A 19179-nucleotide genomic window follows, 5' to 3' on the forward strand; every position below is an offset into this window, starting at 1 on the left:
GGTTTTCAATCCGGCGGATGCCATAGGAATCAATGGGAGTCTGAAGGCACTGAAAGCTCATGTTTGCTGCTGCCCCATATCCCATTTATGCCTATGGGAGAATAAAAGTTATGTTTACACCTAACACCCTAACATATACCCCGAGTCTAAACACCCCTAATCTGCCACCCCCGCCACCGCCGCCACCTACATTATACTTATTAACCCCTAAGCTGCCACCCCCAACACCGCCGCAACCTACATTATGTTATTAACCCCTAATCTGCCCCCCCTACACTGCCGCCATCTACATTATGTTATTAACCCCTAATCTGCCGTCCCCAACGTCGCTGCCACTATATTCAGTTTATTAACCCCTAAACCTTAGTCTAACCCTAACACCCCCTAACAAATCTAATTTAAATAAATATAAATAAAATTACTATCATTAACTACATTATACCTATTTAAAACTAAATACTTACCTATAAAATAAACCCTAAGCTAGCTACAATATAACTAATAGTTACATTGTAGCCATCTTAGGGTTTATTTTTATTTTACAGGCAAGTTTGTGTTTATTTTAACTAGGTAGAATAGTTACTAAATAGTTATTAACTATTTGATAACTACCTAGCTAAAATAAATACAAAAGTACCTGTAAAATAAAACCTAACCTAAGTTACAATAACACCTAACACTACACTCCAATTAAATACAATTAAATAAATTACATACAATTAACTAAATTATATACAATTATCTAAAGTACAAAAAAAACCAAACACTAAATTACAGAAAATAATAAACAAATTACAGAAATTTAAACTAATTACACCTAATCTAATAGCCCTATCAAAATAAAAAAAGCCCCCCCATGGGAGAGGGAGATAGGCTTTGTAGTAGATACTACTACCTGGCATAAAGGAATCTTGATAACTAAAAAACTTTTACACTGTGTCACCTTGTGGGAATTGTTCTATAAACTCATTGTAAGATGGTACCTCGTCCCGACCACACTACATAAAATCTACAGCTCACACTCCCCCATGTGCTGGAGACTCTGTGGACACATGGGTACGCCTTTGTATATCTGATGGTCCTGTCCTAAAATACAACCACTTTGGAGAGAACTTTTTCACACTCTAAACACCCTCAACATTAAACCTCCCTTTCTTCCAGAGGTCGCCCTCCTTCATATGCAAATCCATAACTTAGACAACACCATAGAAGCACTGACAATATATATTTTTATGGCAACTAAGACCTAGATTTGGAGTTTGGCGTTAGCCGTGAAAACCAGCGTTAGAGGCTCCTAACGCTGGTTTTAGGCTACCGCCGGTATTTGGAGTCACTCAAAATAGGGTCTAACGCTCACTTTTCATCCGCGACTTTTCCATACCGCAGATCCCCTTACGTAAATTGCGTATCCTATCTTTTCAATGGGATCTTTCTAACTCCGGTATTTAGAGTCGTTTCTGAAGTGAGCGTTAGACATCTAACGACAAAACTCCAGCCGCAGGAAAAAAGTCAGTAGTTAAGAGCTTTCTGGGCTAACGCCGGTTTATAAAGCTCTTAACTACTGTACTCTAAAGTACACTAACACCCATAAACTACCTATGTACCCCTAAACCGAGGTCCCCCCACATCGCCGACACTCGAATAATTTTTTTAACCCCTAATCTGCCGACCGCCACCTACGTTATCCTTATGTACCCCTAATCTGCTGCCCCTAACACCCCCGACCCCTGTATTATATTTATTACCCCTAACCTGCTCCCCACAATGTCGCCTCCACCTACCTACACTTATTAACCCCTAATCTGCCGACCGCAAAGCGCCGCCACCTACGTTATCCTTATGTACCCCTAATCTGCTGCCCCTAACACCGCCGACCCCTATATTATATTTATTAACCCCTAACCTGCCCCCCACAACGTCGCCTCCACCTACCTACACTTATTAACCCCTAATCTGCCGACCGCAAAGCACCGCCACCTACGTTATCCTTATGTACCCCTAATCTGCTGCCCCTAACACCGCCGACCCCTATATTATATTTATTAACCCCTAATCTGCCCCCCTCAACGTCGCCTCCACCTGCCTACACTTATTAACCCCTAATCTGCTGACCGGACCTGAGCGCTACTATAATAAAGTTATTAACCCCTAATCCGCCTCACTAACCCTATAATAAATAGTATTAACCCCTAATCTGCCCTCCCTAACATCGCCGACACCTAACTTCAATTATTAACCCCTAATCTGCCGACCGGAGCTCACCGCTATTCTAATAAATGTATTAACCCCTAAAGCTAAGTCTAACCCTAACACTAACACCCTCCTAAATTAAATATAATTTAAATCTAAAGAAATTAATTAACTCTTATTAAATAAATTATTCCTATTTAAAGCTAAATACTTACCTGTAAAATAAACCCTAATATAGCTACAATATAAATTATAATTATATTATAGCTATTTTAGGATTTATATTTATTTTACAGGTAACTTTGTATTTATTTTAACCAGGTACAATAGCTATTAAATAGTTAAGAACTATTTAATAGCTAAAATAGTTAAAATAATTACAAATTTACCTGTAAAAGAAATCCTAACCTAAGTTACAATTAAACCTAACACTAGACTATCAATAAATTAATTAAATAAACTACCTACAATTACCTACAATTAACCTAACACTACACTATCAATAAATTAATTAAATACAATTGCTACAAATAAATACAATTAAATAAACTAACTAAAGTACAAAAAATAAAAAAGAACTAAGTTACAAAAAATAAAAAAATATTTACAAACATAAGAAAAATATTACAACAATTTTAAACTAATTACACCTACTCTAAGCCCCCTAATAAAATAACAAAGCCCCCCAAAATAAAAAAAATGCCCTACCCTATTCTAAATTACTAAAGTTCAAAGCTCTTTTACCTTACCAGCCCTGAACAGGGCCCTTTGCGGGGCATGCCCCAAGAAATACAGCTCTTTTGCCTGTAAAAAAAACCATACAATACCCAAGCCCCCCAACATTACAACCCACCACCCACATACCCCTAATCTAACCCAAACCCCCCTTAAATAAACCTAACAGTAAGCCCCTGAAGATCATCCTACCTTGTCTTCACCTCACCGGGTATCACACCGATCCGTCCAGAAGAGCTCCTCCGATGTCCTGATCCAAGCCCAAGCGGGGGGCTGAAGAGGTCCATGATCCGGCTGAAGTCTTCATCCAAGCGGGGCAGAAGAGGTCTTCCATCCGATTGAAGTCTTCATCCAAGCGGCATCCATCCGGAGCGAAGCGGCAGCATCCTGAAGACCTCCACCGCGGAACATCCATCCTGGCCGACGACTGAACGACGAATGACTGTTCCTTTAAATGACGTCATCCAAGATGGCGTCCCTCGAATTCCGATTGGCTGATAGGATTCTATCAGCCAATCGGAATTAAGGTAGGAATATTCTGATTGGCTGATGGAATCAGCCAATCAGAATCAAGTTCAATCCGATTGGCTGATCCGATCAGCCAATCAGATTGAGTTTGCATTCTATTGGCTGTTCCGATCAGCCAATAGAATGCAAGCTCAATCTGATTGGCTGATTGGATCAGCCAATCGGATTGAACTTGATTCTGATTGGCTGATTCCATCAGCCAATCAGAATATTCCTACCTTAATTCCGATTGGCTGATAGAATCCTATCAGCCAATCGGAATTCGAGGGACGCCATCTTGGATGACGTCATTTAAAGGAACCGTCATTCGTCGTTCAGTCGTCGGCCAGGATGGATGTTCCGCGGTGGAGGTCTTCAGGATGCTGCCGCTTCGCTCCGGATGGATGCCGCTTGGATGAAGACTTCAATCGGATGGAAGACCTCTTCTGCCCCGCTTGGATGAAGACTTCAGCCGGATCATGGACCTCTTCAGCCCCCCGCTTGGGCTTGGATCAGGACATCGGAGGAGCTCTTCTGGACGGATCGGTGTGATACCCGGTGAGGTGAAGACAAGGTAGGATGATCTTCAGGGGCTTAGTGTTAGGTTTATTTAAGGGGGGGTTGGGTTAGATTAGGGGTATGTGGGTGGTGGGTTGTAATGTTGGGGGGCTTGGGTATTGTATGTTTTTTTTTTACAGGCAAAAGAGCTGTATTTCTTTGGGCATGCCCCGCAAAGGGCCCTGTTCAGGGCTAGTAAGGTAAAAGAGCTTTGAACTTTAGTAATTTAGAATAGGGTAGGGCATTTTTTTATTTTGGGGGGCTTTGTTATTTTATTAGGGGGCTTAGAGTAGGTGTAATTAGTTTAAAATTGTTGTAATATTTTTCTTATGTTTGTAAATATTTTTTTATTTTTTGTAACTTAGTTCTTTTTTATTTTTTGTACTTTAGCTAGTTTATTTAATTGTATTTATTTGTAGCAATTGTATTTAATTAATTTATTGATAGTGTAGTGTTAGGTTAATTGTAGGTAATTGTAGGTAGTTTATTTAATTAATTTACTGATAGTCTAGTGTTATGTTTAATTGTAACTTAGGTTAGGATTTCTTTTACAGGTAAATTTGTAATTATTTTAACTATTTTAGCTATTAAATAGTTCTTAACTATTTAATAGCTATTGTACCTGGTTAAAATAAATACAAAGTTACCTGTAAAATAAATATAAATCCTAAAATAGCTATAATATAATTATAATTTATATTGTAGCTCTATTAGGATTTATTTTACAGGTAAGTATTTAGCTTTAAATAGGAATAATTTATTTAATAAGAGTTAATTAATTTCGTTAGATTTAAATTATATTTAACTTAGGGGGGTGTTAGTGTTAGGGTTAGACTTAGCTTTAGGGGTTAATACATTTATTAGAATAGCAGTGAGCTCCAGTCAGCAGATTAGGGGTTAATGTTTGAAGTTAGGTGTCGGCGATGTTAGGGAGGGCAGATTAGGGGTTAATACTATTTATGATAGGGTTAGTGAGGCGAATTAGGGGTTAATAACTTTATTATAGTAGCGCTCAGGTCCGGTCGGCAGATTAGGGGTTAATAAGTGTAGGCAGGTGGAGGCGACGTTGTGGGGGGCAGATTAGGGGTTAATAAATATAATATAGGGGTCGGCGATGTTAGGGCAGCAGATTAGGGGTACATAGGGATAATGTAAGTAGCGGCGGTTTACGGAGCGGCAGATTAGGGGTTAATAATAATATGCAGGGGTCAGCGATAGCGGGGGCGGCAGATTAGGGGTTAATAAGTGTAAGGTTAGGGGTGTTTAGACTCAGGGTACATGTTAGAGTGTTAAGTGCAGACGTAGGAAGGGTTACCGCATAGCAAACAATGGGGCTGCGTTAGGAGCTGAACGCGGCTTTTTTGCAGGTGTTTGGTTTTTTATCAGCTCAAACAGCCCCATTGTTTCCTATGGGGGAATCGTGCACGAGCACGTTTTTGAGGCTGGCCGCGTCCGTAAGCAACTCTGGTATCGAGAGTTGAAGCTGCGTTAAAAATGCTCTACGCTCCTTTTTTGGAGCCTAACGCAGCCTTTATGTGGTCTCTCAATACCAGAGTTATTTTTATGGTGCGGCCAGAAAAAAGCCGGCGTTAGTTTTTCGGGTCGTTACCGACAAAACTCCAAATCTAGCCGTAAGTTAGCTATAGCTAGAGCATGGAAAAAAAAGAAACCGCCATCCCTTACACAAGTGCTGACCATTATCATAGGGTATTAGATAAAACAGATTTTTATTTTGAGGTATGGTCTCCTTGGCTTGCAATCCACCCAGACTAGACCTCCTTTTAGAAACTACACCATTTCAGTACTGCCCCTCTTCTCCAAAACTCCCCTCCCCCTTCTTTACAGACTAGGGTTTGGGCAAGGAGAAAGAGCTAAATGCCCTTTTAAGGGCAATGCCCATCCAAATGCCCTTTTCAGGGCAATGGGGAGCTTAGGTTTTTTAGATTAGGTTTTTATTTGGGGGGTTGGTTGTGTGTACTCATGTTCTCCTGCATAATAATCTGTGGTACTCATTGCTTGCTACATATCAATCAGCAGTACTCATGTTCTTCTGTATAATAATCTGTGGTACTCATTGCCTGCTACATAATAATCAGTAGTACTCATGTTCTCCTGCATAATAATCTGTGGTACTCATTGCCTGCTGCATAATATTCAGCATTACTCATGTTCTCCTACATAATAATCTGTTGTGCTCATTGCCTGCTACATAGTAATCAGCAGTACTCTTGGTCTCCTACATAATTTGTGGTGCTCATTGCCTGCTACATAATAATCAGTGATACTCATGTTCTCCTACATAATAATCTCTTGTACTTATTGCCTGCTACATAATAATCAGCAGCACTCATGTTCTCCTACATAATAATCTGTGGTACTCATTACCTGCTAAATAATAATTAGTGATACTCATGTTCTCCTACATAATAAACTCTTTAACTTATTGTCTGCTGCATAATAATCAGCAGTTCTCATTTTCTCCTACATAATAATCAGCAGAATTCATGTTCTCCTACATAATAAATGTTCTCCTACATAATAATCTGTATTACTCATTACTCCCTATCTAATAATCTGTATTACTAATTACTACTAATGTAATAATAATGTTATACTCATCAGAGGGTAATAATCTGGATAAATGATTGACTGTTTTTTTATCTTTTTTTCTCCTCCCCAGATTCCACATTATGAGAATGTTGTTTCCTCCAATTCCCAAACCAAAGAATAATCTGAAAGACACATTTCCAAGCTACATGGTAATACCCACTTAAGTAACCACTGACTTCAGATATTAAACACATACTATATTTACATTAACAGAACTTCAAAATCAAGATAAATACATAGTCAGTTGCACAAGATATGTGATAACGCTCACTGACACAATGACCACTCTCTTCTGATACACAAACACATTACTTATCTATCACCCTCTTCTTCGCACAGTGACCACTCAGTCTAGATAAACATCATTCATTGACCACCCACATTATGTACTCATGGGAGATACACATCAGTGAGTGGTCACTGGATATATGGGATGAACAGAACACACTCACTTTTGATATATATCTCACAGTCACCTAGATTACGAATTTTGCGCTAAACAGGGTGCGAAAATAACGCCCAAAAATTTGCGTTCTTGCACTCTCCATAGCGCTGTCATTACGAGTTACTGAAAAACCTCCTTGTGCTGTGCGTTATGGTGCGTTAAGCTCCATACCGCACAAAAGCCAAGGGCTGAGTTTACGTGCTCGTGCACGCTTTCCCCAATGGACATCAATAGGGAGAAAGTGTTAAAAAAAACAAAAAACTAACACCTGCGATCGCGGAATGGAGAGCGCCGTAACGCAACCCTATTGATGTCTATAGGGAAAAGAAAATTACGTTCAAACCTAACATAAACCCATAGTCTAAACACTCCTAATACGCCGTCCCCGACATCGCCGACACTAATGAAAGTCATTAACCCCTAATCTGCCGCTCCCCGACACTAATAAAAGTTATTAACCCCTAATCCACCGCCCCCAACATCGCTGACGCCTAAATAAACCTATTAACCCCTAAACCGCCGGCCCCCACATCGCCAACACTATAATAAAGTATTAATCCCTAAACCTCCAGCCCCCCACATCGTAACTACTAAACTAAACCTATTAACTCCTAAACCTCCGGCCCCCAACATCGAAAAACACTAAATTAAACTATTAACCCCTAAACCTAACACCTCCCTAACTTTAAATTAAAATTACAATATAACTATCTTTAAAAAAATAAAAACTTGCCTGTGAAATAAAAGAAAACTACCCACAGGTAAGTTTTTATTTTTTTAAAGATAGTTATATTGTATTCTAATAAAATAAAAAAACTATTAATTAAAAACCTAAATGTAAAATTTAAAAAAACTAACATTACGAAAAAATAAAAAAATAGGATGAGTAGCTCTCATTCTATTGGCTGTTTTGAACAGCCAATATGATTTAAGAAGCTCTCATCCTATTGGCTGATTTGAATTTGAAGAATCAAATCAGCCAATAGGAATGCAAGGTTTTTAGTGTACGGCGGTGATCGTATGAAGAGGACGCTCTGCGCAGGATGTCATCGCCCTCCAGGATAGCTTCGCTCCGCCAGGATGAAGATAGAAGATGTCACCGCCTGGATGAAGACTTCTTTCCATCTGGATGAAGATGGATGTCCGGACTTCAGGAACCGTGCATAGATTTTATGGGGTTAGTGTAAGGTTTTTTTTTTGGTTTTGGTTTTTGGGTGTTTTTTTTTTTTTTTTAGATTAGGGATGGGCACTTGTAAAGGCAATGCCCATACAAATGCCCCTTCAGGGGCAATGGGTAGTTAAAGATTTTTTAGAGTTAGTTTTAATTTTGGGGGGGTTGGTTGGGTGGGGGTTTATTTTTAGGGGGGACTTAGTGATTTTTTAAGGTAAAAGAGCTGTTTAACTTAGGACAATGCTCTACAAAAGGCCCTTTTAAGGGCTATTGGTAGTTTATTGTAGGTTAGGGGTGTTTTTATTTTGGGGGGCTTTTTTATTGTTTTTTAGGTGTAATTGTTTTTTTTTTTTTATAATTTCATTTATTATTTTTTGTAATTTAGTGTTTATTATTTTTTGTAATATTAATTTTTTTTTAATTTTTTTGTAGTGTTAGTTTTTTTTAATTTTATTAGAATAGTTATGTTAGGTTAATTTATACTTTAAACTTAGTTTTTTTTTTTTTTTTTTGTTTACAAACTTTTTTATTGAGGTATGCACAAAGTACATGGAACAAAATACAGAAAGAAAAATATGATGGCTCAAGAACTGCAATATTCTTAGACGATACATTTGCATACATCAGTAAGGTAATTGCATAGTATGTCAACAATCTGTATTATCTTAAAACCTCCTTTATATTAACAGGTATTATCCTTTTTTTTACATAACTACATTAACAGAAATAACAAAGATGTAAATTGACAGAGTTTCTGTAGATAGAGTCTGTTTCATTCGTAAATAATACAGTTGGTCGAAATAGCAACAAGGGTGCATGATTAGAGTATTATCTCATACTTTATCTAACTGCCTTGGGCAGTGATGTGTTACCATATGTAGATTCAACTTTAAGGGTTAAATTTAAATTTGGGTCGCAGTTAAGCTCCTGAATAAAGGAATACTGAAACACAGTGTTTGTACCAATTTGCCAGATCGCTTGATGTTAATCTTCCTCTAGGAGGACTATCTAAGTGAAAAAACTAAGTCTCAGCCTCAACACATCCCATATCAACCGGAGATTTCTCTTTTAGGTTAACCACACAGACTATATTCTATTGTGGTCTATCCGCCCTCAACACATAATTAGTTTTCCAATAATACATTATCTCTGTGTAAAAGTCTAATCTATCCACCGAGTAATTGAAGTACCTCTCCAGTTTCAGGTTAGTATTCATTTGTGTGACCCACATGTTCAGTGTTGGGGGTGACTCTGACTTCCACAATCTTGGAATTATTTTTTTGGTGCTGTGAATAGCTAATTGCAAAAGAGCTTCGTGTTATTTGGAGGGTATCTTAGAAATTACATTGAATAGGTATATTAACGGGTGTAAGCTAAGCTCACATTCTTAGATTTTGTAAATTGTGGAATTTATGTCGTGCCAGAACTTTTAAATTTTTGGACATGTCCACCATAAATTATATGGGGTCCCATTCTCTGTGCACCTGTGCCAGCATCGATCTGAGGCTTGGGGGAAAATGTATTTTAATCGTTGTGGTGTTAGGTACCACCTGAGTAAGAACTTGTAGTTTGTTTCTAAGAGTGAAGCCAAATGGGCCCCTCTACTTGTTTTGAGAAATATTGTTGCCCATTCATCCTCACTCAATGTGTATGGCAACTCTTTGTGCCAGGAGATTATAGTGTTTGTTAGCATAATCTTGGGTGGGCTATTCAAAAGTGAGTAAAGAATTGATATTGCATGGGGAGGTGTGCCCTCGGCACAACACAATTTTTTGAATGTTGTGAGTTTCCTAACTATGAGATGTTTTTGTCTGTGAGTGTCAAAGAAGTGTTTCAACTGAAAATATCTAAACCAATGTGGGATATATTTAATGACAAAAAACATTGTTTGGAGATTAAGCTCTCTGATTCTATCAAGTCATGGAATGGCAGTGTTGGCGATAGTGAGAGTCCTACTGGGAATTCTGGGTTGGACAAGACAGTAGTCAATGGAGAAGGAACCAAGGATAAATAGGTATATTTGCGGATCAAGCTTGACCGTACGTCCAGGGTTTCTTTAATAATTAGGTAGTTTTTTTATGGAATGTGGGTGGCCAATTGGCTGCTGCCAACAGAAAACGCCTAAGTGGGGTGCAGCTATGCTTGAATGTTCCAATTTTACCCAAAATCTATTACTGTCAGCTGTATATGTACACCAATCGAGGATTCTGAGGGTGAACACTGATGCCTGGTACTTTTCCATTTCTGGGACGCCCCAAACTTCTGTTCAGTTTGGTATGATACAGTGTGTTTTTAGCTATTCGAGGTGGCTTTTTTTCCCAAATGTATGAATGTATCATACTTTGGAAATTGGGTATACAGGGAGTGCAGAATTATTAGGCAAGTTGTATTTTTGAGGATTAATTTTATTATTGAACAACAACCATGTTCTCAATGAACCCAAAAAACTCATTAATATCAAAGCTGAATAGTTTTGGAAGTAGTTTTTAGTTTGTTTTTAGTTATAGCTATTTTAGGGGGATATCTGTGTGTGCAGGTGACTATTACTGTGCATAATTATTAGGCAACTTAACAAAAAACAAATATATACCCATTTCAATTATTTATTTTTACCAGTGAAACCAATATAACATCTCAACATTCACAAATATACATTTGTGACATTCAAAAACAAAACAAAAACAAATCAGTGACAATATAGCCACCTTTCTTTGCAAGGACACTCAAAAGCCTGCCATCCATGGATTCTGTCAGTGTTTTGATCTGTTCACCATCAACATTGCGTGCAGCAGCAACCACAGCCTCCCAGACACTGTTCAGAGAGGTGTACTGTTTTCCCTCCTTGAAAATCTCACATTTGATGATGGACCACAGGTTCTCAATGGGGTTCAGATCAGGTGAACAAGGAGGCCATGTCATTAGATTTTCTTCTTTTATACCCTTTCTTGCCAGCCACGCTGTGGAGTACTTGGACGCGTGTGATGGAGCATTGTCCTGCATGAAGATCATGTTTTTCGTGAAGGATGCAGACTTCTTCCTGTACCACTGCTTGAAGAAGGTGTCTTCCAGAAACTGGCAGTAGGACTGGGAGTTGAGCTTGACTCCATCCTCAACCCGAAAAGGCCCCACAAGCTCATCTTTGATGATACCAGCCCAAACCAGTACTCCACCTCCACCTTGCTGGCGTCTGAGTCGGACTGGAGCTCTCTGCCCTTTACCAATCCAGCCACGGGCCCATCCATCTGGCCCATCAAGACTCTCATTTCATCAGTCCATAAAACCTTAGAAAAATCAGTCTTGAGATATTTCTTGGCCCAGTCTTGACGTTTCAGCTTGTGTGTCTTGTTCAGTGGTGGTCGTCTTTCAGCCTTTCTTACCTTGGCCATGTCTCTGAGTATTGCACACCTTGTGCTTTTGGGCACTCCAGTGATGTTGCAGCTCTGAAATATGGCCAAACTGGTGGCAAGTGGCATCTTGGCAGCTGCACGCTTGACTTTTCTCAGTTCATGGGCAGTTATTTTGCGCCTTGGTTTTTCCACACGCTTCTTGCGACCCTGTTGACTATTTTGAATGAAACGCTTGATTGTTCGATGATCACGCTTCAGAAGCTTTGCAATTTTAAGAGTGCTGCATCCCTCTGCAAGATATCTCACTATTTTTGACATTTCTGAGCCTGTCAAGTCCTTCTTTTGACCCATTTTGCCAAAGGAAAGGAAGTTGCCTAATAATTATGCACACCTGATATAGGGTGTTGATGTCATTAGACCACACCCCTTCTTATTACAGAGATTCACATCACCTAATATGCTTAATTGGTAGCAGGCTTTCGAGCCTATACAGCTTGGAGTAAGACAACATGCATAAAGAGGATGATGTGGTCAAAATACTCATTTGCCTAATAATTCTGCACACAGTGTATAGGCTTCTGGGAGAGGAATTGGAAGGGTCTGAAATATAAATTTGGGGAGCAATGTCATCTTAACGACATTAATTCTACCTATCCAGGAGATATTTTTATTCAGCTAGTCAGAGGTTTCTCTGGTCAGTGTTGCCAAAAAGGCATCATAATTAAGTTATACTAGTTGGTGGGGGCAAGTAGTCAGATGTACTCCTAAGTATTTTAGGGACATTTTTTGGATTGAGTATGGGGTCTATTGTGTTAATTTTAGGATCTCCCATTCGGTGAGGTTAACTGATAAAATTTCCGATTTGGTTATGTTGATAGAGTAATTAGACACCCATCCATAATCTTCGAGGGTGGTCTGTCTCGTGAAGAGAGGTGATCTAGGTGAAGTCAACATCAGTAATAAGTCGTCCGCGTATAGTGCTAATTTATAATGGGTATTGTCCAATGTGATTCCCTGAACGTCAGGATTTGCTCGTAAGGCAGTTGCTAGTACTTCCATAGTTAAAACAAATAATAAGGGTGATAAGGGGCAGCCCTGTCTGGTCCCATTCATAATTTGGAAGGGGGCAGATAAAATTCCATTGATTCTTATTCTAGCTGTAGGGGAAGAATACAATGCAAATATTCTATGTATAAAGCTGTCCGGAAAACCAAATTTTTCCAACGTCAATTTGAGAAATGTCCAGTCTAGTCTGTCAAAAGCTTTTTCAGCATCTGTTGACAATAGGATAAAGGGGAGCTTTTGCACTTTAGAGTATTTTAGAAGGTGGAGGACCTTGACTGTGTTGTCCTTTGCTTCTCTCCGCGGCACAAAACCCACCTGATCTGGATGTATTAAAGGGACATTAAACCCAAATGTTTTCTTTCATTATTCAGATAGAGAATACAATTTTAAACAACATTCCAATTTACTTCAATTATCTAATTTGCTTCATTTGTTAGATATCTTTTGTTTAAGAAATAGCAATGCACATGGGTGAGCCAATCACACGAGGCATCTATGTGCAGCCACCAATCAGCAGCTTCTGAGCCTATCTAGATATGCTTTTCAGCAAATGATATCAAGAAAATGAAGCAAATTAGATAATAGAAGTACATTAGAAAGTTATTTAAAATTGCATGCTCTTTCTAAATCATGAAAGAAAAAATTTGGGTTTAATGTCCCTTTAATAATGGTAAAAGACTATTTAATCTGTTGGCCAGTACTTTTGAATAGATCTTTATATCTACATTTAGCAGTGAGATAGGTCTGTAACTAGATGGTAGTGCCGGGTCTTTATTTGGCTTAGGTATCACAGTAACAATTGCTTTAAGCATAGATGATGGCAACGCATTGCCCTTGTCAATGTGATTGAGGATAGATAATAGATATGGATCAATATATGTTTACATTTTTTGTAATAGCCACTAGTGAAACCGTCTGGTCCCAGGTTCTTGCCCTGCTTCAATAAGTTTATAGCTACTTCAATTTCTTTAGCTGTAAATGGTTATTTTAATTGGTCAATGTGACCTTGTAGTAATTTAGGGAGGTCTACTTGTCGTAGATATAACTTGCATTTGTGTGCACGTTGATCAGTGTCTCTATTAGGATAAAGTTTGTATAACTTAGCATAGAAGTCACGGAAACCAGCAATCCCGATAGAGCCTACTCTGTTACCCAGGGGGTCCTGTATGTGTGCGATATAATTGGTTGTTTGTTTGACCCTTAGCGCTCTAGCCAACAATTTCCCAGGCTTATTACCCTAAAAAAATAATTTTTGCTGTAAATTAAAAGCTTGTGTATGTGCAGCATGCTGCAGAAATTCGCTGAGCTTATTAATGGCAAGGTCTAAGTTTGTTTTAAGTACTTTGGGGTATAATTTGTGTGATCTGTCCCATTGGATTAGCTGGGCGCTCAAATCAGTGTAGATTGCCCTCTTTTCTTTGGTTTGGATGGATTTTATTTTAATTAACTCTCCCCTTATAAAACACTTATGCGTCTCCCATAATACATACATACAAAACGGTTCTGTTTCTGGTGTATTATTAATTCGAAAAAATTCCCAGAGGAGTTGCTCTGTTTGCTTAAATAAAAATCCATCTTTTAAGAGGGTGTCATCTAACCCCCACTGAAAGGGTCTCAGTGGAGTCAAGGACCAGTCCAGCTTGCAAAAAACTGCGGAGTGATCCGACCAGACTATCGGAAGTATCAGTGCTTCTGATAAGCAGGATAACGTGATATGATCTATCAAAATATAGTCTATGGGGGGGCAGAGCCTGAAGCTTAACTGACAAGACGTGCAGAGACAGAGCTCTGCTTATAAATCAGAGTATTTTGGCCTTTTCATTTGGCTAACCCTAGCGAAACTGCCCATAAATCACCTAGGGCAACTTGTAAGACCGCCTGGAGCTGCCACATATCCGAATTTTTGGACACCTTATCACGCAACTTTAGGCCGCCTGGGAGAACCGGACTGTTTGGCAGGGGAGACCGCAGTTGCGGCCTACACCGGCACTCGATACTGGGCCCCATCAAGCAAAAATATTCCCGGTACTAACAAGGCACCTGGCCAGCCCATCGGACCAACAACCACCCCAGGTGAAGGAGAAAATACTGATACCTACTTTGGGAAACTTGATAGACATAACGGTACCAGTAACACCCCACGTGGCAGCGCGTAAGTAGAAAGTTGCTAGCCTCTGGCATAAGGGATACAGGAACTGTCTTTACTGTGTACAGCCAGCTAAATAGCACTTTACTCTGTCCTGAGCTATAGGAAACAGGCACTGACCCAAAGTGACATTGTCTTTATTACAGTAGTTTATTCTTCTACTTCACATGTGCTCTCTCTATGTAAGTGCTTATTTAAACACGTGTATGCGGGAAAGGAAGGGAAAAAGAAAGAGAAAAGAGACATAAAGAAGGAAAAAAAATTAAAAAAAATAAAGAACAGTATCCCATACACAATAATAGGATTGGTATTTACTGTGTCTCTCTTCTTGAACTCTGATGCAAGGAGGTGTGAGATAAAATTTGGATTGGTATTTACCGTATGATGTTCTCAGCCCTACTCCCTACCTCTTAGATGACCATAAGAATACATGAAAAACAGACTGTTTTTTTTTTCTCTTGCTGGTGGCACTAATTACCCGCATCCTGAGAGAAGGTCATTAACAGTGAATAGTTTCCTACACCTGCCTGTCAAGGGAGTGCACTCTGTATCGCATATTTATACTCCACTGGGAAAATCTGCACGTTTTCTATGCTGGGCTAAAAGGTTCCTAAGGGCATAATGATGTAAACCTGCAGGCAGTCTGGCGGCAGGGGGAAATAGATAAGGGGGCCCTGTCCCTCTCCATTACTATTATGCCCTAAACCATCACATTTGAGATCTACTCAGTTCCTGGGACTCTGTTCACCCATTGTGGTACCCACTCCTTTTTTTTTTCTTTTTGCCTGAGTGAGATTAGACCGCAGGCTTACTCTTATCATGCCACTGGGCTCTAGACGAAAGACTGTGAACCAAGCCGAATATAAAAAATCCATGCCTGATCATTTTAAGCCTAAATCTCAAGTGGACAGACAGTTAAGCACAGAACCCTCTAATATCCCTTTATCTATTGAAAGTGATTTATTTGATCAGTGCTCCCAGACAACTGGAGAACTTCCATCCACCATGGCGTCTGAAATTGTTCATACAATTACTCAAAAGATTACTAACTTGCAGGACTCTCTCACTAAAATTTTTAAAAGTTCTATAGCTGACCTAAGGAAAGATATTGGCACTATAAGCGAGAGTAGAAACCTTGGAGCAAAAACAGGAAGATCTGGCGGTAGAGCAGGCCCATCTTTCCAACCACTCACATGTAATGGTAGATATGCTTGACACAGTTGAAGCAAAGATGGCGGATATGGAAGATTGTTCCTGCCGTAACAATCTCAGATTCCTGGGGATCTCTGAAGAAGTCCCTGTAGCCGAATTAGACTCTTTTCTGGCTGAATTCTGTAACCTCCTCAAGACACCACAACTGCCTCATGAAAATTTACTTGACAGAGTCCACAGACTCCCAAGAGGGCGCAATGTCTCATCTGAAAAGCCTAGAGATGTGATTGCTCGATTCCACTTTTTCACATATAAGGAGCAGATAGCCAAAGCCATGTTTTCTAATCCATCTCTACCAGAAAAGTTCCAGGGCATTCAGGTCTTTCCAGACCTCTCTCAGTTTACCATACAGAAAAGAGCCACATTCCGAGAGATCACCAGAACTCTTCGACAACAGGGAATTAAATACAGATGGGGTTACCCAACGAAGCTCCTCATCCACAGAGACAATCATCTTTTTGCAGCTAACACCCCAGATAGAGCCCGACAATATCTTAAAGAATGGGAACTGCTCCATACATCTGGGACCAGGGGTCGTCCTTCCTCCCCAGGGGAGAAACCATCTGCAACCTCAGAAGCTGCCCCACTGAAAACACAGTCTTCACTTATCAGGCCTGCTTCGGAGTGGCAGCCTTTACCACAGAGGCCACTTATCCACAAAACACTGTCTTCTATTTCCAGTTTATCTTCGGAAGCTGCTTCACCCTCTACGGCTGGTTTACTCCGGCCGGATTCACCTGCTCCAGATTCCGAGTGACAGATTAACCCAGGACGATAAGTATTTCAATATGTAAAGGGGGGAATGTATTTACTGTTATGCTTGGTTCCATGTTTCCTTTTATAGATGGTTGGCTCATATCATCATAGACTGAGTATCTTGGGACATTCACTAATGACTTTCCTTAAAATAAAGCCTATTGGGTTGTGATGCGGTATGGAGGGTAGGGAGGAAATGTGGGAACTGGAAGCAATAAGGAATACATAAATAATGTTATATTACATGAGATGTAATGTATACCCTAAATTGCCTAGAGTACTAACTTGTTGTTGTCATTACCATGTATAACATCCCCAGTTGGAGGGCCCTTCCCCCCCCCTCTCCCTTTTTTTTTTCTTCTCCCTCTTCCTCCCCCCCCCCCCATCTCCATTATTGATGCTTAGATCATATGTTGATGTTCCCCCACCAGGCACTGTTCATGTAAGATGCACTAATGCTACATTGTTCAATAATTTTTTTCTAGCTCTAATGTTTGTGTGATCATGTAAGAGTACTGAAAGTCTGTTTACATAGGTCTGAGGGGACACCCTCGGGCTTTGCTCTGCACCAGAGCCATGAAAGACCCTTGATCGATTGGAGAGCGTTTGGCCCAATCGACGAGGCACGAACGATTGTGGTTTCATAATAGATGGGTGATGGTGCAGAGCAGAGAGATATCACAGGGGAATTCCTAACCCTTCCTCCTCCCTCTAAGATTGCCCCCCCCCTTTTTTTTTCTTCCCTCCCCTCCCCCTCCCTGGAGGGGTATTGCATATTGGGACTTTAATGTGCTTGTTTACATATGTTTAAGTCCTCTAAGGTGTTTAATACTGGTATATGTTGTTTCTGCTTACGTTATTGTGCAATAACTGATGATTGATTTTTAGGGACTTATAGGCCTTAGTTCTACCTGATCTAAGTCACAATCAATGATACACATTGGAAAACTAGTAGAGGAGATGCCACAGTACATTTCACTCCCGACCATATATTGTATAAACTCTGCCAACCCCAATAGGCTACCAAATTTGGCATGACGAGCCATCCTGGTCTTAGTTGATATAGCTATGGGACCAAGCTCATCTACCTATACTCACCTCTCCCCCCCCTTGTTTCTATATGTTAATAATTTTCTACCTAATAATAATGGTTTAGAGGAAGTTTTAATATAGATTTTTGTTAAGTACCCCATAGCCGCTGGATATTGCGACTGTTTATTTACAAACTTAAGAAACCCATTTCATCGGGTTTCTGCCCCCCCCCCTGAATTTTAGTTTACATTGTAAACACTTGAACACAGATTCTAATTCTGATCCTGTTCCCTTCACTACTTGATAGCCTCCAGACTTAGCTTTATATTCGATGAGAACAGTAGTTGCTACCTCTACACGTTCTAAAAAGGTTTAATTCTCAGACAACACATCTCCCTCTGCCCTTCAGTCTTTCACCTTTATTCTGCTTTTCCACCCTTGTTTCTACTCTCTATCCTTTTCTTTCTCAATCTCCCCCTCCCTCCTCTTCTTTACCCCCCCCCTTTTTTTTTTTTCTCTCTTCTCCCCCCCCTCCCCTGCGCTGGGTAAATTAGGAGAACATATACTATGGCGTTAACTTTCCTCACTTTGAATGTGAAGGGATTGAATTCCCCTAACAAACGCAGTTTGTTACGAAACTTTCTTAAAGCCCGTAATCCAGATGTAGTCTACCTGCAAGAGACCCACTGGTCGTCCAAACACATGCCTTTACTTAGGTTTTCGGATTACCCCGAAATATTTCATTCCACCTACAAAGACAAAGCGAGAGGTGTCTCTATTATGATTAATAAGAAGATAGCATTTCAGTTAGCTCATGTTGAAAGAGACAAGGAGGGCCGCTTCCTAGTCTTGATTGGGAAACTTAACGAACAATTGTTCACTCTTGTCAACGTTTACAGTCCCAACCAGAGGCAGGTTGCCTTCCTAAAGAGGACTCTCCTACTAGTTGATAGACTGCAACAGGGCACTCTAGTCTTAGGGGGCGATTTTAATCTAGTTTGGGACCCTCTCCTAGACAAGAAAATCCCTTCTCATAGACGGATGGACTCCTACTCCATCTCGATGGCCCCGAAGTTCTAACATTTGATTGCCCAACACTCTCTTTTTGATGTGTGGCGGGGCACACCATCCCGACGCGAAAGATTTCACTTATTTCTCAGCCTCTCATAGGTCTTATTCTAGACTTGATTATTTCTTTGTTAATTCATGGACACTGAACTCCATTGACGGGTCACGCATACACTATTGTACCTGGTCAGATCATGATGCAGTCACATTCCAGGTGCAGGGCTTGCGGACGTCTGCAGATAGACCTCCGTGGAGGTTCCCTCGGTTTATATGGAGGGACACTTCTTTCCTACTAGGGATTGAAGAAGAGATTATTCAGTTCCTCCAGGACATTTGA

The 19179-nt window shown here is 40.0% G+C and overlaps 1 protein-coding gene across 3 annotated transcripts in view; it reads left to right on the top strand.

Annotated features, from left to right (window-relative positions):
• The window catches only part of IL5RA (interleukin 5 receptor subunit alpha), a 117852-nt gene that overhangs the window by 67497 nt on the left and 31176 nt on the right, over nt 1-19179 (top strand). For 2 of the 3 annotated variants that reach the window (XM_053720929.1, XM_053720928.1), the window contains exon 10: nt 6671-6749. The exons of the other annotated variant lie outside the window; for it this stretch is intronic. In XM_053720929.1, coding sequence (XP_053576904.1) covers nt 6671-6749 — 79 coding nt within the window. The remainder of the gene's footprint in view (nt 1-6670; nt 6750-19179) is intronic. 3 annotated transcript variants of the gene reach the window in all.

The sequence above is a fragment of the Bombina bombina genome, chromosome 7 (assembly GCF_027579735.1).
Source record: "Bombina bombina isolate aBomBom1 chromosome 7, aBomBom1.pri, whole genome shotgun sequence".
Lineage (NCBI taxonomy): Eukaryota > Metazoa > Chordata > Amphibia > Anura > Bombinatoridae > Bombina > Bombina bombina.